At 37.7% G+C, this 22,417-nt stretch overlaps 1 protein-coding gene across 3 annotated transcripts in view; it reads left to right on the top strand.

Moving 5' to 3' along the window:
- Positions 1-8,630, top strand: part of LOC131301127 (uncharacterized) — a 30,518-nt gene extending 21,888 nt beyond the window's left edge. Inside the window, exons 1-9 of one of the 3 annotated variants that reach the window (XM_058327293.1) lie at positions 2,705-2,791; positions 2,929-3,508; positions 3,714-4,057; positions 5,632-5,881; positions 6,374-6,539; positions 6,842-6,944; positions 7,069-7,197; positions 7,318-7,533; positions 8,209-8,630. In XM_058327293.1, coding sequence (XP_058183276.1) covers positions 3,253-3,508; positions 3,714-4,057; positions 5,632-5,881; positions 6,374-6,539; positions 6,842-6,944; positions 7,069-7,197; positions 7,318-7,533; positions 8,209-8,487 — 1,743 coding nt within the window. In that variant the 5' untranslated portion in view covers positions 2,705-2,791; positions 2,929-3,252 and the 3' untranslated portion in view covers positions 8,488-8,630. Of the gene's footprint in view, positions 1-2,704; positions 2,792-2,928; positions 3,509-3,713; positions 4,058-5,631; positions 5,882-6,373; positions 6,540-6,841; positions 6,945-7,068; positions 7,198-7,317; positions 7,534-8,208 lie in introns of those variants that run through there. The other 2 variants (XM_058327292.1, XM_058327294.1) reach the window with 2 other exon arrangements.
- The last annotated feature ends 13,787 nt before the right edge of the window (positions 8,631-22,417 follow it).

Here is a 22,417-nt window from a genome sequence, read left to right on the forward strand (position 1 = left end):
GCTCCTACCCATACGCACTCTACTTCGTCCAAAGCCCATCAACTGTACTCTCCCACTCCAACACCAATCTCCGACTCACCGCCAAACTACCCCTACCCAACTCCCCGTCCCGACCAGAAAATCGCACCATGGATTTGTATTGATTTCGGTGTTTTTGTGTGTGGAACAGATGGTGTCGAAAGCGAAGAAGAAAGCAGCAAGGGCTGCCAAGTGAGGAGGGAAGGTCGTGGTGGCTGCGTCGTCGTCTAAAGTTGCTGCAACAATTGATGAAAGGGGAATTTTCGAGAGAGGGGGGGGGCGGGCGGCTGTGAGCAAACATAGTAGCGTGCCGTTCTGTCCCATTTCACTGGCCGTCTCGGCAATCAATGGTCAAGATTTTAGAAAAACTCTTCTAGGGAAATGTTAAACCCGGGGAAGAGTTTAACTCTTTCCTGAAAGAGTTCTTTTAAAATTTGGACCGTCTAAAACACGTTTGGACGGTGAAATTGCATGCTACTACACGCTGTTGTGTTTTGCTCACAGCAACCGCCGCTTCCGATTTCGAAACCCATTTTAGCTTATTTTAGCATCAGCTTAAAAATTCACGTTTTAGTTGTTTTATTTGCCAAAATTTAGAAGAGTTTCCATTGCAAGAAAAAACCAATACATCAAGGGCCACTATCTTCAAGAAGAGATTTAGAAGCCGGGAGAAGAGAATTCCCACTTACAAATTCCACTCCCTCACATAGCACTTTTGGCACACACAATGAGCCACAGAATTACCAACACATCTCACACCAAGAATATCATACAAAGAAAAGAAACAACACCCACACGTGAGAAAGACCCATGAAGGAGAGAAAGACCCATGTAAGGGAACCACATCTATTTAGAAAAACCAAACAAAAAACGAAAAAACAACACCTAATTAACTAGCCGGACCGGAAACCTCGCTGTCCCAAATCAGATCTACGACTTCGGGTAACTCATCCATGGACGGAGATCCTCAACGGCAAGATCCAAGCCTGTTCTCAAACCTTCTAACTTCGGGCTTTGCAAATCGATCCTCCTGGTCACTGAAACTCTTATTCAGGCGGTGGAAGGCAAAGAAGGTTCGGTGCAAGAACGGCAGAGGAAGGCGGCTAGAGGCAGTGGAAGGCGAAGTGGTAGACTGCGGTGAATGTGGAAACTTTACATCCATCTCAAAATCAATTGGCAATGAGTAGAAAGGTCTCAAATGTTATTAAGTGATCACCCATTCCACTCTCAAGCAATGTGAGACTTTTATATCTTAATAACATCCCCCTCACGTGTAGCCACTTTTGAGGTTTGTCATGTGTGACTACTTTTGGGTCCTATCATGTGGGGTGGAACGGGCCCCGCTCTGATACCATGCGAAAATTTTACATCCATCTCAAAATCAATAGGCAATGAGTGGAGAGATCTCAAATGTTATTAAGTGATAACTCATTCCACTCCCAAGCAATATGGGACATTATATCTTAATAGTGAAAGGCGCTAGGGAGATTAAGAAAACCTACACAGGGGTAGGATAGAACAGGAGGGAGGGGAGATTCGGCCGGAAGGGCCCGGATTCCCCTCCAGCCGCCGGTGCCACACAAATTGGAGGAAGACTAGGAGAGAAAAGTACAGAGAGAGAAAACATGAGTTTTAGTTGTGTGTGTGTCAAAATGATCAACGAATGGTAACATATCATGCATGTCATTGTCTAGAACAATTAAATGTCCAAGTTTTTTCCCATTTTCTGAAAATGCCTCACAACGTCAGAACGTCATGTAGTTGATAATGAGGTGCACATCAATTCGACATTTTCATGGAATTAAGGTTTGATAATGATAATGAGCTGTAGTTTGATAATGAGGTGCACATCAATTAGACATTTTCATAGGTTTGGGAATTAAGGTTTGATAATGATAATGAGTTGAATTGTCAATTCAACATTTTTATAGGTTTGGGAATTAAGGTTTGATAATGAGGTGCATATCAATTCAACATTTCAATAGGTTTGGGAAGGTCTAAGTCCTCAATTATACGGGATCCGGGGGTGCTGTAGTGCACCCCCGTGTCGTGTAATGCGTGTGTAGGGTGGCACATAACCGTCGATCTCATCAATCAACGATTCAGATCAAAAATCAATTATGATCGGTTTATCGGTCATAATTAAAAATCATATCTCAATCACTCATTGTCAAGATTGATGGCTTTTATGACTCCAACCCAACTGACTAAATTTATCAAGCATTTTTAATATCTGAATAAACTGATTTTTCATAGGGCAAATCATAAAATTATTCCAACCAAAATGAACTTTTGTATGGGACTCAAAATGTTCTTAGGGCACGTTTTAATATTATTCCGAACAAAATAAACTTTTGTATGGGATGCAAAACAAAAAGTCTACCCCACCACTCTGTTTCACCGCTCCTCTACCGCTCACAATCTCACCATTTAAAAGTGTTTCGGATAGTCCGGATTTTAAAAGAACTTCTAGTGAATAGTTATTTTAAAATCTGAACCATTGATTGCCGAAATAGACGGTGGGATTGAGCGCTGCAGTTGGGGAAGTAGTAAAACAGAATGGTGGGAATAACACTACAAGACTCAAAATAAGCCTCACACGAGGAATCGGTACACTACCCGTAATTAAGTACCCATATGGGTTGGGTTGGCCCTATAAATAGACATCCTCTGCCAACGTTTCACTAACCAGACGTAACTTCCAGAGGCAGAGGGAGATAACCAAAACGAAATACAGAAGACACTCTTCCAATGCCAACAAAGTCCATATTCTGTATGCATTACTCTCTCTCTCTCTCTCTCTCTCTCTCTCTCTCTGTGCGTGTGTGTATTCACAATGATTTTCGATCAATTTAGTACTCTGTTTTGGTTCTTGCTCTTTTTACTTATTTAGTTCTCATGCTTTTGCAGTTGGAATAAGGTAGAAGCAGACCTCTAAACGCTTGGGAGGTCTCAAGAGATGAAAAGGATGGTGGAGATTGAAGCTACCTCCTGAATCTTCTTTAGAGCAACCCTTAATCTTTCTGATTTCTGATAATCAGTAGAATTCCACTTCTGGGTTTTATTCTATTCCGGCATATATATCTGAATTGGGCGTCATTTTGCTGATCAGAGAAACGGAAATTTCAACTTAATTTTCATGTGATTGTTGTTGAAAGTTGGTTACAAGGGTATCAACTTTCAATACTAAAACTGTTGAAAAGGGCTGTTTGGGGTGCTCTCTTACCTTTGATTATGAGAATGGGGAGAAAACGGATGGATACTTCGAAAGACAATTCCATTGAGAGAATTATCTCACAAAGAGCACTGCAAATGGGAAACTCGTTTCCGTGCCAAATTTGTGTGGGTGGTTTTCTTATTGGGGTTTGCTTTACATCATTATTTCTCTCTGCTCTCTTGACTTCACTGGGCACCTTTGCTTTTGGTGGGATTTCATTCTCTAAATTTTCAAACGGAATCACTTCTTGGAACTCAACTTCAGATATCATCCGTAAGTGGAATTTCCTCAATTTATGCTCATTTCAAGTATCGAGTGACAACCTCACACATGTAAAACTGTAGTTATGATGGCAAGTTTTGACTAACGATCCATAATATGAATTCCCAAACCTCTCCATAGCGTATTGACTAGCTAGCTAGTGAGCATAATTTTGCGTATGGCTAAAAGCACTTTGCACTCTTTTCTGGTAATGCAGAAACAGAGAAGGTGATCATGTATTCTCAGCAAACTTCCGAAGATAGCGTTGACGAGAGAGTGTCTTTCTTGTACTCGGCTTGGAGTGCTTTGCTCGATGAATCAACGAAAGGCGAAGGCGAGTTGCCGCAAGGTGCAGATCAAGTGAGGAGATCTAATAATAATGTGCCGAAAGCCCCTCACTTGGAGGATTGCAAGCTGAGTGCACAACTCAACAAGAAACTCGATAAGCGTGTTGAAAATGAGAGATTTCCTCCTTGGACGCTGTGGAAGGGACTCTTAGATACTTACCCATCGTCGACAGCTAGCAAGCGGCTCAAGTCTAATGGTGCTTATCCTCCGTGGGTATGCGTGTTTTCCCAAAAATGGAAATCTTGTGGTGCACTCGCTCGTAATGCACCCTGTATGGCAGACCCAGACTATCCATCTCTGCAATCAATAGTTCAGATATGTTTGTTCTTTTATCAGTCCAAAGTTAATTATTACTAGTAAAAAATAACAAATATATTTGAATCATTAATTGTCGAAATAGACGATCCGGATCTTTCCTGCAAGGTGCACTACAGGAAGTGCTTTGCAGGATCCCTGGATCCGTTTCCTTGATATTCACCCATAGTTATTAGTCTAACTCTGAGATATATACTAGTTCATCGTCTTTTCACAACCACGTGAAAGGGAAATAAATGGTTTAGATTCAAGAAAGTTTTCATGAAGGGAAAGTCTTCAATACACACCCCTTTAAGGTGTATACCATATGCACCTATTGTGTGGTTCATATTGTGCCACCTCATAAAAAATTACTTGTAGGACCGGTCATTCATAACATTTTATTTCGTATCGTAACTTTTACACTAAAAATTCGTAACTTTTCAACAATATGATTCGTAACTTTTTAACAATAGATTCGTAACATTTTGGGATTCATAACATTTTGGTGTATTTTAATAAGGGTGCATATGATACACACCCAAATAAAAAATGTGTATTGTAGCACTTCCCTTCCATGAAAGGAAAATAAATGGTTCAGATTCATTCATCTGAACCATTTATTTTCCTTTCATGAAAACTCTTCATTGAGTAATATTATGAAACTTTAGTATTTTTAAAGAGAAATTGACCAGTCGGTCCCGCTTTTCAATTTCTTAGCCGTTGGGGTCCCTTCAAGAGAAATCCATTGCTCATTAGGTGCCCCACTAAAATTAGCCCACGAGCCATGCATTTACACACACATGCTGTATTTTATGTCCGTGGTCCCCCCCTCGCCATCTCTCAAGTCACTTTCACTCTCTCTCACAGCACACATGCACGCCCTTCTCTCTCTTCCTTTTTTGTTGATATTTTTACCTCTAAGCACAAAAAAGTGACACTTAATTTCTATTAAAAAGAGATAGAATACTTAATTACCTCTAGATCCACTTTTATAAAAATACATTTATGATTAATGAAAGTGTCACCCTATGCTTTTAGGAGATGCTAGGGAATTATGGTACCCTAGTGGGTACCCTAGTACCCTTGGGTACCTTAAAATCTTAGATTGCCCTAGTCGCTTTCATATATTCTTCCAATCTGAGGCCCATACCTACAATTGGCAAGAAGCCAATCCAGGATACCCAAATGGACTGAAGCCCACCTAGATGCCGAAGCCCAAACAATTAAGTACCAAGAGACCTAAAATGTCCAAATCAATCACTAACGCCCATTATGAAACTTTAGTTGCATGGGTTATTTATATGCAAGTGAATATATATGTATGTGATCAATTACATGCAGTCGTATTGAAATATGCATAAGACGGTCAATCATTTCTCCCGTGGTGAGATTTTTCAAAGGTTTTTTTTTTTTTTTTGACAGTGAAAAAAACAGAGATTTTATTAATAATTAAAAGAAACAGAACAAGAGATTTTGTAATTTCTTTGCAGATAACGGGATCAGATGAAGAAAATTATCCCTTGACTAGAAAAGTACAGCGAGACATATGGATTCACCAGCACCCTCCGAACTGCAATGATCCTCGTGTGAAGTTTCTTGTAGCCGACTCGGCTACGACGGATAGATTAGGCATGGGAGCTCAGTTTAACAAAATGTGTGGATTTCTAGCTATGGCTATCAAACAAAGAAGGGTCCTTGTTATGAAGTACTATAACCGGGCGGACCATGATGGGTGTAGAGGTATGAGTAAATAGTAATTTCTTTCGAAATTCTTTTCTTTCCGGACATATATATCTGATTTTCGCGATACTAGCTACTAGATAAATGCATATTCCATATATACATTATCTATACTCCTTATAAAATTAATTTGAGAAGCTGCGACTTCTATTCATAAGGGTGCTTTTTAATTGAAAATGTAACTTCTCATAACCAATAAGACCAATACAAAAAATTGTTACTTTTCGCCAGAGTTGTAACTTTTAATAGAATGAGTTGCCACTAATCTTTAAAAGATTTCATAGCAACAAAATGAAACTAATTTGAAACATTGTGACATTTCATAAGAAATTTTACTATTTTACAATAGAAGTTGTGACTTCTCATATGAATGGTACGTACGTTTAAATAGTTACTACATAACTTTCAGTTGTGAGAATTGGTAGAAAGTGCAACTTCATATAAACGTTGACTACTGACTACTGATCGCTCTTTGTGTATGCGGTGTTTTAGGGCCATTACGTTCTAGTTGGTCTTGTTACTTCTTTCCAGAAACATCCCAAGAATGCCGAGAACGTGCATGGCAGTTAATGAAGAAAAAAAAAGCATGGGAAAAAGGAATCATAACGGGAAGGCACAACTATTCGAATACGGAAATATGGTTGGGACAGGCTCCTAGGCAAGCTCCTGAACATATTCGCTATTTCCTTCATAAATTTAGACGCAGAATATGCGTTGTTGTGCAATGAAACCAAACACAAGCACATGAGCGTGCACAACAGCACGAAGACTAAAATGAATCACGAGAAGGAATCTTGACTCCCCATTTAAGAAGAAACAAGTATCGGCTTAGGTTTACCAAATTAGATATGCTAGGTTGAGATACATGTGGTGCAGGAGTTTAGTATTATTCAGGCTTCGAAAGGCAACACGAGAGCGTTGTCAATGCTTTTTCTCACTCCGTCTAATGTCTTGCAACAGGGCATGGGGTGAGCCTTGGATTTATTTGCAGCCTACAACGGATGTAAACGGAATGCTGATTGCTTCTCATCGCAGAATGAATCCAAGGTGGTGGCGAGCTCAGGTATAGAAATAATGCTATTTGAGATTCAGTCGCAATATCGATGAAAGTATGTTTTCATGCTTATATATATTATATTTGATCATGGCTGAGATAATTATATTATATATTCGTTGAATATTTTGAGGCACTCCGCTACCTAATGAGATTTCAGACCGAGTATACTTGCAACTTGCTAAACGCTGAACGTCATTCCGCTTTTGGACGGGAAGCTGCTAAATTGGTTCTTGCAACACCCTCTAAAGAATGGCTGGAGGTTTGTCGATATATCTCTCTATGAAGCTATGAATTTTGGTCGACAGGTGTAACTTAGTTTATCAAAGAATTGCATCACTCACTTTCGTAAACTCATGCCTGTTAAGAAAATCCTCTTCAGGAAGTTACAGAAGAACCTCAGTCTGACATAGAACGATTTGTATGGTCCAATCACAAACCGTGGATGCCTAGACCATATATAAGCATGCATGTGAGGATGGGTGACAAGGCAAGAGAAATGAAGATAGTTGGATTTGAAGAATATATGAATCTTGCTGAACGCACAAGAAAGCGCTTCCCACATGTTCACAACATCTTGGTATCCACTGAGATGCAGGTTATTAACACTCTTCTCGTGCTTTAAATCCTACTTATCTTTAAAACAAAAACAATTCTCACGATTCCTTTTGCAAATAGTTATCAAGTACAAGATAAATGTACAATACCGATCAAGGAATTTGTGCCCTCATTATTCAACAAGATAAGAATCTATTCAAATGCAACCACGTACCCTATGAATGAATGAATTAATAAGAATCTTGAGAAAGTCTTTCATTGGTCTGCCAATATACCTGTCCCATCCATCTCTTTTGATTTCATTCCTAAATACTTTTTAGATACATAATTCTCTATCTGCTCGTTTCCATAAATTAACAATACAAAGAAACCTAGCAAAACCCTTGCTTGCCTAGCCTTTTTTCTTCTTCTGATTTTCTTCAAATTTAAGAAAAATTCTACCTCCCAACTAATTGATTGTGCAACATATGAGCTGGCTAACCTCTTTGCTGATAAAAAAGCTGGCTAACCTCTTGCAACTGGTCACGCACTTTTTCTACTACATTTAGTTCTTCGCTTATTCCTTCACTATCTAGATCCCACTGCTGGCAGACTGCCTTTGATCATATTTCTTAGGCTGAGGAAAACAGGCTCTACGGCATACTTTTTCTGATCATTCTTGTGTTTAGCTGTTGACCTGTTGTGTTCAACTTCTCACAATACTATTTTTCTTCAGGAAGTCATTGACAAATTGAGATCATACCCACATTGGAATTTCTACTACACAAACGTGACACGACAGGTGGGGAACATGTCAATGGCTGCTTACACAGCAAGTCTAGGCCGGAAAACCAGCACCAATTACCCTTTGGTCAATTTCTTGATGGCTGTCGAATCGGACTTCTTCATTGGAGCCTTGGGTTCCAGTTGGTCCTATCTTATAGACGGAATGAGAAACACAGGAGGAAAAGTTATGGCCGGCTACTTAAGTGTCAACAAGGATCGGCATTGGTAGCTAAAGAGTAAATACATAAAGCTCACAACTGTCAGTCCCATGGGTAGGTAAATTGCGGGTTGTTGGTTATTTTCTGTATATGGGTACGCATATCCATTTTTGTATAGTGTTTTGTTCTTCAATAATAAACTGGCGATTATAAATGTGTCGTTTGAGTGTCTACTTCCCATTGCCTAGCTAATCATCACGAAAATATCTATTGCGCAGATGAAAGTTGAAAGTGAAATCTAAACCAAATAGAGCACAAGCCATGCCTTCTTCCAGTATTTCCAGAAATGCAATAGTAACATTTTCTTTTTATGTGCAATAGTAATCTATTTCTGCTTACTTGTAGTTGAAGATTTTCAATTTACAGATCGAGGAGGTGAGTCTCGACCAATCACTTCGTGTCATCGAGGGCTCCAAAGAATTTGGAGTACTTTCAATGTGGTAGTATAACCGATCAGAAAAGATAAACTTTTTTGCTTATGACTGATATTAGCATTGACCGTCGGTCACAACTTTATGGTGATGAGTCTTGACCGCGATGCAATTTTGCTTCAGCCCACCAAGTTTGGTGAGCTAGATATGAGCCCGTCCATAATTTGCCAATTCAGGGAGTCCGCAATTAAGAGTTGTATGGGCTTCTGACGCTTCGACCTGTAGAGAACAGTGTCTAAGTTTAGTTATTTAATATTTCTTTAATGTGAAAAGTGTGTATTTTAAATATTTTAAATTTTATGAGCCAAAAAAAAAATTATTATTTTTGAATATATTTGTACAGGTGCATGTGTAGGCATTTTCTTGACTGTGTTCGAATTCATTGGTCCTTTGATTGAGTGTGTTGGGAGACTCCTATGTGTTGTGTAATTAATATTAGAAATTTTTAGAGCTAATTATTTGTTTTAGTGTTAGTTGAGGGGCTCTAGTACAAGAAGTTATAGCATGCAGGTATTATGTGATACTTTAGAGACTTGAGGGGGGAAGGGTGTTATTTTTACACCTTAAGTTCATTTGGCCAGAGAACATCTCGTGTTCTCAGTTTTCTTTTTTCCTTTTTTCATTCCCAGAGCTGTGCTCTCTCTCTCTCTCTCAAACACACCCACACGCAACAATATCATCTTGCACCTTCTTTTGCTTGGGCATTTTGTATCTACATCAAGAACTTGGAGAAATCTAGGGATTTAAGCTTGTGGGCTTTCCTCCATCACCATCTCACTCATCTCTTTTGTGTGTTATCATTTGAGGTAGGATTTTTCTACTAGATATCTTAAAAATGCAAGTATTGTGTTTGAGGATTGAATATTTTCATATATTTAAGTAGTAATTGATTTATGGAAGAAAAGCCCTAATTTGAGTGGTTGTGTAAATTTCATATTTTTAGTTGTATATTGAAATTGATGGATTTAGTGTTTGATTGGGTGTGGAGAAAATCTTATGTCTAGGAAATTTGTGGTGTCTAAATATTGGCTTATGTTTATTTGGATTGATAATGGATATACTAGTTTAGGGTACTTGGATTAATTGTTTGCATTTGGTGAAGAGCACATTAATTTTTTTGTATTTGATATGAATTACCTCTTATTGACATAATTGATGAATTTTTTGAGGGTAGAGTTGAAAAAGTATAGACATTTGTATATCTATGTTTAGTGCTTCGTGGATTTGAAAGTAAAGATTAAGATTTGTGTTGATACAAGTTGTATTTACTTATTGGAATTGATTTGAGATTGATACTTGTCATTTGAGCTAGTGAGCCATGTATTGATGATTGACTTGGCCATTTTATGCTCGTTGTGTAGCCGGAAGCATATGGATAATGAGTTATCCGTCGGTGTATAGTCCGTAAACCCGCGCGGGATAAGGTGCCCCATAGGCCTTTGGGTTAGTAGCCCATAAATTTGGATGATTAGGGACCTGATCAGTCGTCTAGGATTGGTACACAACTGTGATAACTTGGACCTTGGTTTTATGTGCTCTTACTTTCTTGTACTTAGTTTAATGTGTTGACTTATTTTTTTGTTTGAAGAATTTTATTTTATCCTTTCGAGCTTATTATATTTATTAAGAGTTGTGTCTAGCTATCATGAGTATTCATATTTTCAAACATGTCACTTGCATCTTTTAGTTTCTAGTAGATTATGTGTGGGCGGTTGTGCTCACCCCTACCTTACAGGTTCGAAAGGCAAGGATACGCTTTAATGGACACGGTGATGGAGATATCTTTTGTGCTTTGGCGAGTCGATCTGCAAGATATTTTGTTGGGTCTTTGTAACGCCCCGAATTTTGGGTACGTTAAAAGGGCATTTTATTCATAAAATCAAATGGAGTCTGGGCTTAAATAAGTAATTTTATTGAAAATAAACTGAGTCAAGCTCTTTATTACAACAGAAACTTAAAAGGAGTACTTTTATTACAAACGGAAGGGAACTAAGGTTCCTAACTACAGCTCCGCCTGCTCCTCCATCTGAGCCAGCTCTTCAGCTCCAAAGGCCTCCAAGGTGTACGGCTCACATTGATCATCTACAAAGTCTGACACATTATACCAGCGTCGCCACCGATATAATATGTCAGGGTCACCAAAAAGGCAACACCGTGAGCTACGAAAGCTCAATAGAAAAATCCTATACCCGCTAACCCATAACTAACAAACAATAGGTTATAACATCACATCGATTTCCACATGATACGTATATACAAAGCTAACAATGACACATCCATATTCGAATATCAATATGCGTTGGTGTCCAAGATTTTCCGTGTTTTTCCTACGCGACTCGTCGTAGACTGTGTCAACATTTTCATTTACAACTCAACCTTTCAAAAACCATTTGTTTAACTCACACAGTTTACATTGGCTCCGTACCGCGGATAACCAAGCTACACACCCAACCTCGGTTCCGCCGCGCCGGTCTCCCGAGTATCCTCACAATGGTTCCGCCGCGCCGGGTTCCCATTGGCACACAAAACTTGCATTGGCTCCTCTCCGCGGATAACCAAGCCATATTACCAATGAGGCTACCACGTCCGGCCGCATTGGCAATCTTCACAATGGGCTACCAAGTCCGGCCACATTGTGGTTTTCACAATCCACGCAATGGGCTACCAAGTCCGGCCACATTACGAGTTTTCATACACACAACGGGCTACCAAGTCCGGCCACGTTGCGGTTTTCACAATCCACACGATGGGCTACCACGTCCGGTCGCATCGTGGGTTTCCATACACACAATGGGCTACCAAGTCCGGCCACATTGCGGTTTCAAAACATATCTCATCATTATCCACACCCTAGGTGTCATGTTTCTACTTTCTTGGTTCTCGTGTCACGTTATCATGCATAGACTCCGCGGTGGGACTTTTTCACATACGATATCATTCATGGTAATATTCAATCTAACAAGATCATCCAATTACTTATCACACTCAATTACAACTTATAGCATAACGCCACATATACGGACGCCTTTGGAGTGTATCACTTATGCTTTATTCAAAGCACAACGCCACATGTACGGACGTCTTTGGAGTGAAATCACTTATGCTTTATCACATACCACAAGTAATACAAGCAACTCATATAAGCATAATCCAAATCCATCTTAAAGATCAAAAATACAAATACTTAAAGATAAGTAAGTAAATAAAGACAACCTACTTTGTACTTGGGGTGAACGATAAGGATATCCTACACATACTTAGAGTTAGGGGACAAGGAATCCTACCTTCCTTCTTGGCGGTAGTAGTCGGCTAAGAAGATTTGGTCGTCAGTTTTGGATTTCGGCGGCGTAACGGCGTCGGTTTTGCTTCGAAAGGAAAAGAGTTGTACTTTCTTTTCCTAGAAACAACTTTCTAACTAACTAAGCTACTTTAAAAGATCTAACGGTGGTTTTGGGAGGTGGTTTGGTGGTTTCTCTCAAGAACACTCAAGAACATGAAGAACAAAAAGAAAGAACAAGAAAGAACACAATTTTTTCTAGAGAGAGAAGTTGCTAGGTGAAGGTGTGAGTTGAATGAGAAGTATGGGGTGCTATTTATAGGCAAAACTTGGGCTCTCCCTCTCTCGCTAAGGCCGGCCCTCTCTCTCTCCAAATCCTCCATGGATTTGTTCCATTAAGTTGTCAAACCACATCACATGTCATGCCATGCTTTGTCCAAACATATCTTAGGCAAAATCTTAGGTGTAAGGCTAAGAAATCAAATAAGATCATTAGGCTTTTTAGGTGAATCTAGGTAATGAAAACCTAGGTCTAGCTTGTAGTCAAATCTTAGGCTAATAAAGGCTAGGATTATGGCCCATCATAGGTTGTCATTAGGCAAAATAGACTTGGGTCTAATGTGGTAGCTTACAAGGCTAGTTTAGTCCTTGGATTGGACTCTTGGAAGATTTGTTGCAATGGAGGAGACATGGGTACAAGATTCTTGGTTTAAACAAATGAAATTGGTACAAAGGAGGACATTGAAGGAAGATATGGAAGATATACATCTTCAATTTTTGAAAAGATGAAGAATCACCAAGTACAAGTCCCATCTTTCTTCTCCTTCCTTCTTCTTTCCTTCTCTCTCTCTCCCTCTCCCTCTTTCTCTCTCTCGGCCTCTCTCCTCTCTCTCCCTCACGGCTCTCTCTCTCTCTCTCTCTCTCTCTCTCTCTCTCTCTCTCTCTCTCTCTCACTCTCTCTCACTCACTCATGTAATATCTATATATATATATATATATATATATATATATATATGTACTACTAAAGCAAGGCAAAAAATAAATTAATAGGTACTTTTGTACAAAAGATCAAACTAGCCTTTAAGGGTCAAGATTCTACTTAATAAACTAACAAATGGGTACAAGTGTACTAAGGCAATTTACATCATCCAAGTACTTATATACATATATACATATGTACAAATATATACTAGGGCTAAAAGGGTCAAGATTCTTCCAATAAACAATTAAAAGGTACAAGTACTTTAAATAATAAAATAATGTACTTTTGTACTCCCGGGAATCTTAACAAAATATTATTTTAATGGGATAAGTACTTTGTTTGAAAGATGAGCCTATTACCCAATGGTTAATAGAATCCCTAATGGTTATTATCCAAGGGATAATAAGGTACGGGTACTTTAAATACTAAATTAAGTTTTTGGAAAAGACTACATGTCCTTTTTGAAAATACACATGTGATATATATATATATATATGTACTTACTAAATAAAATAAAGAAAAGGCTTTTGTCCAATGGGTAAAGATTACCCTAATGGTTATTGTCCAATGGTCCATAGTTACTTGGGTACTTTTATTAGTAAAGTAATTGAAAAGTACTTTTAAAGTAATTATAAAAGTCTACTTCCAAAAGATTATAGTACTTGGTTTAAATCTTTCAAAATCCTTTTAATATAAAGAATTGGGTTTCTATTATCCAATGGATAATAGTTCCCCTAACATTTATCGTCCAATGGATAAAGAATAAAACTAAAACAATAAAAGAAAACAATTAAACCATTTCTAGTCTAGGGTTCAAAAGGTTCAAAAGGTTCAAGATGGGCAAAATGGTCCATCTTCGGTTAGGGAAACGTAGCTCGGTGACTTCCTAGTTTGGTTACTCCATCGAGCCGGTTAGAAGCTAACTAGGCTTGCTAAGTAGGGCATATAAGTCAAGAAACGATCCTTGAGGGTCCAAAGTGCAATTAGGGTTTCTAGTCGACCAAAATCTAATTACGACGAAAATAAACAAGAAGTCATATAGCCATTCAAGAGAAAATAAGTAATTAAAATAAAATTCAAATTTTTTAACGAAATTTTTATTGACCAAAATTGAGGGGCGTTACAGTCTTAAAAGCTATCTTTGGATTATATGTATATGTTTTTGACTTCAAGAATGTAATGATAAATGTTAAATTCCCCTCTAGGAAAACTTGTACCTCCTTTTGTAATTAGAGTTGTATGGTTTAAGTGATGTTTTTGGGTGCCTTGGTGGCTAATCAAAAAAAATTTGAAATGTTTGGATGTGGATAGCTTATCTTGCTTCTTTTAATTTGGTTAAGACTTATAATTCATTGCATGATGGAGTGAAAAGAAAGTTATTTTTAGTTATTGGACAAAATTATTTATTTATTGAGATATAAATCATGTTGCCGAATTATTATAAAGCGGGGCGTGACACGACCGTTCGAATTGATCAAGGTATTCAGCCGCCACTTGCTCTACATCAATCAGTAGTTCTCCATTTGCATATTTGTAACGACCCGGATTTTTGACCCAATTTTTTTTCTTAAATATAATATTATTTAGAATTATTTTTCTTAATGCAATTCTTTTTTTTTAAATACAATTATGCATGTAATATATACATGTATTCTTTTTTAAAATTTTCCTGCACACAAATTACATGCATGCACAAATACAAACTCCTTCCATCTCTCCGTCTCCTACTCAGTCTCTACTTCCTCCCTAACCCTCAAATCAAGCCCAATTCGTCCATTCCAAATCCTATGAATCCAACTCCATTAAATCCACTCTTATCCTCTTCCATCAAAATTCTCCTATAAATACCCTACCCCATTGACCCACAAAATTTACACCACAATATTCCCCACGCCCCACCAGTCCAAAAGAGAGAAAAAAATCAGAGAAAATCAAGTTTCAATTCATAGAGTTTTAGAGAGAGAAAGAAAGAGAGAGAAAAGTGGGTTTCATAGCCACGACCAACCGAGACCCGAATTGATCATTCCAATCACTTCTCTCAACCCCAAGCATCATTCAATTCGAGCCCAAGGTCCCCCGATCGCCAAAACCGAAGTTGTCTTCTCCAACAACTCAAGATTCGTGTTAAAATCAATTCGATCCAAACCAAGGTATTATAATACTATCCAACCTCTTCTCCAAGTGTATTAAGTGTTTATATGTTTAACCCTATGTTCCGAACGAAAAAAATATAGTTTATCGCGCGTTTTCTGCTATATTCACCAATCTGATATTATTTTTGAGCCCGACACTTTATATGTAATTATTTACTAAGAAGATGACCCTTCTGATATGTATTTTATAACCCGTCTAATATTAAGATTATAAAAAACTACTGACTTGGTATTATTTTCTTACAATATAATATCAACTTAGTATAAAACGTATTAAATATATCAGTTTAATTTATCTGGTAGATTAAGTTGGTTTTAAACGTTTCGAAACAACTTTGCGACCTTCCGAATATCATTTTTGACGCCCAGACTATTTTTCCTAGACTTTTCACACCTCAAAGATCATAACTTGTTAAGATAATATTTTTTTATTTAATTATCTATTTATTAAATTATTTATTAGTTATCTATCAAAGTTTACAAACGAAAAATCTTTGCGACCTTCCAAACAATGTTTTAACACCCAAACTAATTTTTCCTAAACTTCTTGCATCTCAAAGATGATATCTTGTTAAATTAATTTTTTTTATTTAATTTACTATTTATTGTTATTTCTATAGCGTTTCAAATCAAAAATTCTTTACAACCTTATAAACCTTATTATAATGCCCGAATAATTTTATTTAGACTCTCTATATTTTGAAGATAAAATTTTGTTAACCGTAATATATTTTAAATTTGTAATTATTTATTATCTATTTACTTCACTTTTGGCCACTTCATGTAACGTCTTTATTTAAATTAATCCCGTGACCCTCTGAACCCAACTTTTGACACTCCACTGGTTGCGTAGGACCTTTAGGACTCTTATTTAGGTCATGATAAATATTTCAATATTTTTATCTAATTAATGTATTTTATTAGTTTTTAATTAATCTATTATCTTAGAATTAATTAATAAGAGCCCAGAAAATTTTCCTTTTAATTTCTTTTAAAACTCTTACTTTATTATTGACATTGTGATTATACAAGATTAAGGGCAATGGCCTGTTCATAATAAGTTGCGTGATTACATTGTTTATTAATTGTTTTAATTATTATTGATTTGTTGTATATTGCATCGATACTTGATTTGAGTGTCTGATTGGACCCTAGAGACATGGGGTGGTATGCGAATAGAATTCACTTAGATGGTGCTAAGTAATAGATGAATTGAAAAGTTTTATTTCTAGATTGCCTGCAGGCGTGATGTTGAGATTTGTGATGAGATTGAAACTGGCGTGTGTCCAGTGATGAATTGATAAATTGGCGTGTGTCCAGTGATGATGATGAAGTGGTATATAAGATAGGCGAGCCCTAGTTGTGATTCAGGTATGATAAGCTTTCTCCTCGTTGTAGTTATTGGGGTGCACACTCGGTATATAACTTAGGTGTACCTGCGACAGCAAAAGGAAGTGACCTCATGGGACCGAGCATGGCTAGCGGTTGAGGGAGGAAAGATCTCGCGGAGGGATCTTAGATTTCACATTAGGATAATGAATAGTAATAAATTGGTGTTTGTAAATCCTTATTCTGCTCTTTCGCATTATTATTATCTTGTTGCTTGTTAGCTGTAAAGTAAGAGGGATGGTTGGGTTGGATTATTCTACTGGGTGATTTATCACTCACGGATACGTCTGTATCCTGGCAAATCGTTTGCTTCGGCGATCAATTTGCCAGTGGGCATAGGATTCAATGGAGATGATTCAAAGATGGTGCAGTTCAACACGGAAAGAATATCAAGAACGAAGATCGAGTATGCTTCGAATTTGTATCAAGCCTAGAGTCAGCTCTGAAATTAATGTATTTTGAATTAGTAAATTTATCTTGTGACTGTAACAGCTAAACTTTATTTTGAAAAATTATATTTATTTAGCAAATTTTCTTAAGATTTTATTTTATATTGCTTCCGAAAATTCGGGGCGTTACAATACTAGTACAGAATTGCATTCAGTTTACACATTCAATTAGTTTATGGAAATGTAGTAGACAAAGTTTGTGACCAGTTGCAAGGGGTTAGCCAGCTCATATGTTGCACAATCAATTAGTTTATGGAAATGTGCAGACATAGAATCAGGAATCGTAAAAAGTGTTTAGGTATGAAATCGAAAGAGATGAATGGGATTGGTATATTGCAAGACCAATGAAAGACTTCCTCAAGATTCTTATTCATTCACTCATTCATAGGGTGGTTGCATTTGAATAGACGCATATCTTGTTGAATGAGGGCGCACAACTTAATTTGATTCGGGTTGGAATGTGGAATAATTCCTTGGTATAGTACATTGAATTATATTGTACAGTACTTGATAACTATTTGCAAAAAGAATCGTATGAATTGTTTTTGTATGTATGAATGAGAATAGTTATACTGCTTGATGTCCTAGGGTCTTCCTATCTTAAAGAAAAAAAAGATTTAAAGCACTAGAAAAGTGTTAATAACCTGCATCTCAGTGGATACCAAGATGTTGAGAACATGTGGGAAGAAGCGCCTTCTTGTGCGTTTAGCAAGATTCATATATTCTTCAAATGCAACTACCTTCATTTCGCTTGCCTTATCTCCCATCCTCACGTGCATGCTTATCCATGGCCTAGGCATCCACGGCTTGTGACTGGACCATACAAATTGTTCTATGTCAGACTAAGGTTCTTCTGCAACTTCCTGAAGAGTATTTTCTTAACCGGCATGAGTTTACAAAAGTGAGTGATGCAATTCTTCGATAAACTATATCAAAATTCAAAAATACATTCTCTTAAGTTACACCTGTCTACGCTCATTCGAAATATATATCTGCACTCCAAACTTATCGAGAAACTTCAATTTGAAGCTTGACTTTGAGAAACAGGTAAGAAGTTACTTAGACCAAAACAAAAAAAAAAAAAAAAAAAGACTTGGCCTTCGAACTTGAAAATAAAGGTTCAAAGGACAAGGATTGTCAACAAGCTTCAACAAAAAGCCTTCTCTTGTTGAATTGGTAATAAGCAAGTAATTAATTAAGCTACACAGTTGCTCTATTGCTCTATAGTCTCCATTTCAGTTCTGGATTCCAAAGACATTGATCCTAAAAGGAAAGGAGAGGATGCATTAAAAAGTCCAATACGCTATTAATCCAAAATTCATAGCTTCATAGTATTGAACAATTAGAGTACCAGGAGAACAGATCAATTAAGCAAAAGAATCTTCTGAATCCATTAGGAGCTAATTAATCCCAAAACCATAGCTTCGTATACAATTGCCATAATGTCACATCCTTCATCCTTGCATATACAAATTGCCATAATGTCTTCGTAATTGTGATTGAAACTCAAATAGCATTATTTCTATACCTGTGCTCGCCACCACCTCGTATCCATTCTGCCATGAGAAGCAATTAGTGTTCCGTTTGCATCAGTTGTAGGCTGCAAATAAATCCAAGGCTCGCCCCATGCCCTGTTCCAAGACATTAGACAGAGTGAGATAAAGCACTGACAATGCTCTCGTGTTGGCTTTTGAAGCTTGAATATACTAAACACCTCACCCATGTATTTCAACCTAGCATATCTAATTTGGCAAACCTAAGCCGCTACTAGTTTCTTCTTAAATGGGGAGTCATGGTTCCTTCTCTTGATTGATTTTAGTTTTTGTGCTGTTGTGAGCGCTCATGCGCTTGTGTTTGGTTCGTTGCACAACAACGCATACTCTGCTTTGAAAGTTATGAAGGAAGTAGTGAATATGTTCAGGAGCTTGCGTACAGATCTCTTTCCTAATCTATGAAATTCGGTAGGCACAAATTTTTTCTGCTCTTCCAGGAAAACGTTAAACCCGGGGAAGAGTTTAACTCTTTCCTGAAAGTGTTCTTTTAAAATTTGAACGTCTAAAACTAGTTGGACAGTGAGATTGCGCGCTACTATACGTTGTTGTGTTTTGCTCACAGCAGCCCCCGCTTCCGATTTCGAAGCCCATTTTAGCTTATTTTAGCATCGCTTAAAAATTCAAGTTTTGGTTGTTTTATTTGCCAAAATTTAGAAGAGTTTCCCTTGCAAGAAAAAACCAATACATCAAGGGCCACTATCTTCAAGAAGAGATCAAGAAGCCAGGAGAGAATTTCCACTTACAAATTCCATTCCCTCACATAGCACTTTTGGCACACACAATGAGCCACAGAGTCACACCAAGAACATCATACAAAGAAAACAAACAACACCCACAAGTGAGAAAGACCCACGAAGGAGAGAAAGACCCACGTAAGGGAACCACATCTATTTAGAAAAACCAAACAAAAAATGAAAAACGAAAAAACAACACCTAATCAACTCGTCGGACCGGAAATCTTGCTGTCCCAAATCAGATCTACGACTTCGGGTAACTCATCCATGGACGGAGATCCTCAACGGCAAGATCCAAGCCTGTTCTCAAACCTTCTAACTTCGGGCTTTGCAAATCGATCCTCCTGGTCACTGAAACTCTTATCCAGTCGGTGGAAAGCAAAGAAGGGTCGGTGCAAGAACGGCGGAGGAAGGTGGCTAGAGGCAGTGGAAGGCAAAGTGGTAGACTGCGGTGAATGTGAAAACTTTACATCCATCTCAAAATCAATTGGCAATGAGTAGAGAGGTCTCAAATATTATTAAGTGATCACTCATTCCACTCTCAAACAATGTGGGACTTTTATATCTTAATAACATCCCCACTCACGTGTAGCCGCTTTTGAGGTCTGTCATGTGTGACTACTTTTGGGTCCTATCATCGTACAGCTTTTCGTAGGACGTTGATAGTAAATTTTTAAAATGTGGGGTGGAACGGGCCCCGATCTGATACCATGTGGAAATTTTACATCCATCTCAAAATCAATTGGCAATGAGTGGAAAGGTCTCAAATGTTATTAAGTGATCATTCATTTCACTCCCAAACAATGTGTGACATTATATCTTAATAGTGAAAGGCGCTAGGGAGATTAAGGAAACCTACACAGGGGTAGGATAGAACAGGAGGGAGGGGAGATCCGGCCGGGAGGGCCCGGATTCCCCTCCCGCTGCCGGCGCCACACAAATTGGAGGAAGACTAGGAGAAGAAATCCTAGGAGAGAAAAGCACAGAGAGCTGATCAAAAAAAAAAAAAAAGTACAGAGAGAGAAAAGATGAGTTTTAGTTGTGTGTGTGTCAAAATGATCAACGAATGGTAACATATCATGCATGTTATTGTCGAGAACAACTAATGTCTTAAGTTTTTTCCCATTTTCTGAAAATGCCTCACAACGTCAGAACGTCATGTAGTTTGATAATGAGGTGCACATCAATTCGACATTTTCATAATGTAATAAAGGTTTGATAAATGATAATGAGTTGCATTGTCAATTCAACATTTTTATAGGTTTGGGAATTAAGTTTTGATAATGAGTTGCATTGTTAATTCAACATTTTTATAGGTTTGGGAATTAAGTTTTGATAATGAGGTGCAAATCAATTCAACATTTCAATAGGTTTGGGAAGGTCTAGGTCCACATTTATACGGGATCTAGGTTTGGGAAGGTCTAGGTCCACATTTATACGGGATCCGGGGGTGCTATAATGGACCCCCGTGTAGTGCATGTGTAGGGTGGTACACAACCGTCGATTTCATCAATCAATAGTTCAGATCAAAAATCAATTATGACCGGTTTATCGGTCATAATTAAAAATCATATCTCAACAATTCATTGTCAAGATTGATGGTCCGTGTACGCCCTACAAGGTGTCTTGCAGGACCCTGCACTACATGATTTCCCAATCCCATTTATACTCGTGTAATCAATGAGAATGAGGTTATTCCTGTAAGACTTGGCTTTTTCACTACATTATGCAAACAGTTCGACTATGGGCACAGATTTTCTTTGCACAGGTCCCTGTGTGGAACTCGCTCCAGATCTCACAAAGAAAATTTGAATCGTTCATTAAATTTAAGATATTTTTTCGAGTGATCTCGCAAAAAAAAAAAATCAGCTTAATCGGATAACTATGAAGGTTTAATCTAATCTTCCAACTTTTCATTCAGATTTGAGGATGAAAAGTTAGAAAATTAGATCAAACACTTACTATTATTCGATTGAACTAATTTTTTGCAAAGCCACTAATAAAGATATTTTAAATTTTAATAAATGACTCAAATCATTTTTGTGAGACCTAGAGTAGACCTTAATTACACAGAGATCTGTGCACAAAAAATTTGTGCCTACCGAATTTTCGTTATGCAAATTGCAAAATGCCTCTTGACCTATAATTGAGTGCATCCAACTATCTTCCAAAATAAAGAGAGATTTCACAACATTTTTCAAATCCAAACTTTCTACATCAATTTACATACCCATGAGCCAAATATTGCTTTTAACCTCATGTATCTCAACAGCAACAAAATCAATATCTTACAATGTGTTCCTATTTTGTGAAGCAAAGATGGTGATTACGAGTCTATCAAGGTGGTTGTGAAAGAGTGGAGGCAGATGACTCGGCGGTGCTTCTTTTATTTTTTTATTTATTTTAATAATGTCCTCTCTTTGAGGGGTTTGTCCTCCTTCGAAGGGTTTGTCCTCCTTTGGGGGATTTTTCTCATTCTGTAGGGTGGTGCATCTATGCTCTTAGACGCTCTTTCTGTTGGAGTATCTGATCTGTGGACTCCCAACATTCCCCCATAGAGATCTTTTGATGAATACTACTACCTCTTAGGGGGGAAAAAAACACAATGAGCCAGATATTGCTTTTAACCTCATGTGTCTCAACAACAACAAAATCAATATATGATAGCTTTTATGACTCCAACCCAACTGACTGAATTTTTACGGTGCTTCTTTTATTTTTTTATTTGTTTTAATAATGTCCTCTCTTTTAGGAGTTTGTCCTCTTTCGAAGGGTTTGTCCTCCTTTGGGGGATTTTTCTCATTCTGTAGGGCGGTGCATCTATGCTCTTAGACGCTCTTTTTGTTGGAGTATCTGATCTATGGACTCCCAACCTTCCCCCATGGAGATCTTTTGATGAATACTACTACTTCTCAACTTTTGGGGAAAAAAAAAAACACAATGAGGCAGATATTGCTTTTAACCTCATGTGTC

Source organism: Rhododendron vialii, chromosome 9a (assembly GCF_030253575.1).
Source record: "Rhododendron vialii isolate Sample 1 chromosome 9a, ASM3025357v1".
Classification (NCBI taxonomy): domain Eukaryota; kingdom Viridiplantae; phylum Streptophyta; class Magnoliopsida; order Ericales; family Ericaceae; genus Rhododendron; species Rhododendron vialii.